Source organism: Aphanomyces invadans, assembly GCF_000520115.1.
Source record: "Aphanomyces invadans strain NJM9701 unplaced genomic scaffold supercont1.17, whole genome shotgun sequence".
Taxonomy (NCBI): Eukaryota; Oomycota; class Saprolegniomycetes; order Saprolegniales; family Verrucalvaceae; genus Aphanomyces; species Aphanomyces invadans.
The window spans coordinates 1,358,456-1,359,674 of record NW_008580162.1 but is presented as its reverse complement, the minus strand read 5'-3'; the positions used below and the strand labels follow the sequence as shown (position 1 = coordinate 1,359,674).

The following is a 1,219-nucleotide window of genomic DNA, read 5'->3' as shown; positions in this document are numbered from 1 at the left end:
TAGTACGTCGTGTCCAAGGAACGGGCAAGAGGGTTGGATCAGTTCCAGGAGAGGGGGGCTCGTAACGAGTCTGTTTGTTTTGCACAGAAGGAGTCAAGGCAGGGTGAGGCTCGGCTAAGACCAGTTGAGTAGTCAGGACAGGCGACGGTTTGGCAGGACTGCTCGGGACAATTCAAAGCTCCGGAGGTGAAAAATCAGTTTGTGTGGACACCACAACACCGTTCTGGACCTTGATCAGTGGCTTCAGACACGTGTCGGCGGGTCCGGCAGGCATTGCCAATGGCGCCAACGAAGGTCCAACTGGACGGACCACGAGTGGACCTGTATCCAACGGCTGGTGGCTCAGATTGGGCTTGGAGAGCTGTCGCTGTCGGTTGAGTCGGAGACGCGCGAGAAATCGCTGGATCACTACGGAAGCCGAGTACTCCTTGACGTGGGACTTGTCTCTATTGAGCAAGTTTGCTTGGTGTCGCTTGCCGTGGTTTCGAAACCACATCTCGTCGAATTGTTTGTTTATCCCGAGGCGTTCCATCACTTGGGAAATTTCGGCATGCTTTTCGCGGTTGCCCTGGTCAAAGCTCCGTGAGCGTAAGGTTGCAACAACAAGCGAGCAATACCCCGGCAAGCACACGTTGGACCAGCGCGCGCGGCACGTCCTTGAAGTGCACATACTTTTTATCGTACACAGGAATGTCCAGCTCACCTACGCCCGCATTCAGAGTCACCTTCAGTCTGCACTGAAACACGTCACTCTCGTACCGATCGCAATCACAACGCGGCGGCGTGTGAACCCCGGCACGCCCTTGAACCCGAACGGCGGGTACACGGTGTACAAAAAGTCGGTCAGCTCGCCAGCCGTGATGAGGCCTGTGCCAGACGGATCAAACTTGGCCCACCGATCCGAGAACTCGGCGAGCGTATTGACGTTGACAGGGCAGTCGCTGGACGCGTCCCCGATCGCGTCGACCACGATCCCGGAAAACAAGTTGATTCCAATGTAACCCATCACCAAGTAGAACACATACATGAACGGCACGATCAACCACGACCCGCATCCGTCGAGTGGGACGCAAGGAAACGTGTCGTTAAAGCCGCACATGGTCGGGTCGTACGATCGGTCCTCGCACGTCGGATTGGTCGCCGGCACTTGATTGTACACTTCCCACATAAAATTGTCCCAGTTTTCGCCCGTCGAGAACCCAATCAAGGTCTGGAACGC

At 56.0% G+C, this 1,219-nt stretch overlaps 1 protein-coding gene across 1 annotated transcript; it reads right to left on the bottom strand.

Annotated features, from left to right (window-relative positions):
* Positions 1 to 172: 172 nt before the first annotated feature.
* Positions 173 to 1,168, bottom strand: H310_08553 (hypothetical protein; the record flags this gene model as incomplete). The annotated part of the gene is made up of 3 exons (XM_008874355.1): positions 173 to 568; positions 618 to 703; positions 760 to 1,168. The coding sequence occupies 3 exons, from the start codon at positions 1,166 to 1,168 to the stop codon at positions 173 to 175; spliced, it is 891 nt and encodes a 296-aa protein (XP_008872577.1).
* Between the last annotated feature and the right edge of the window lie 51 nt (positions 1,169 to 1,219).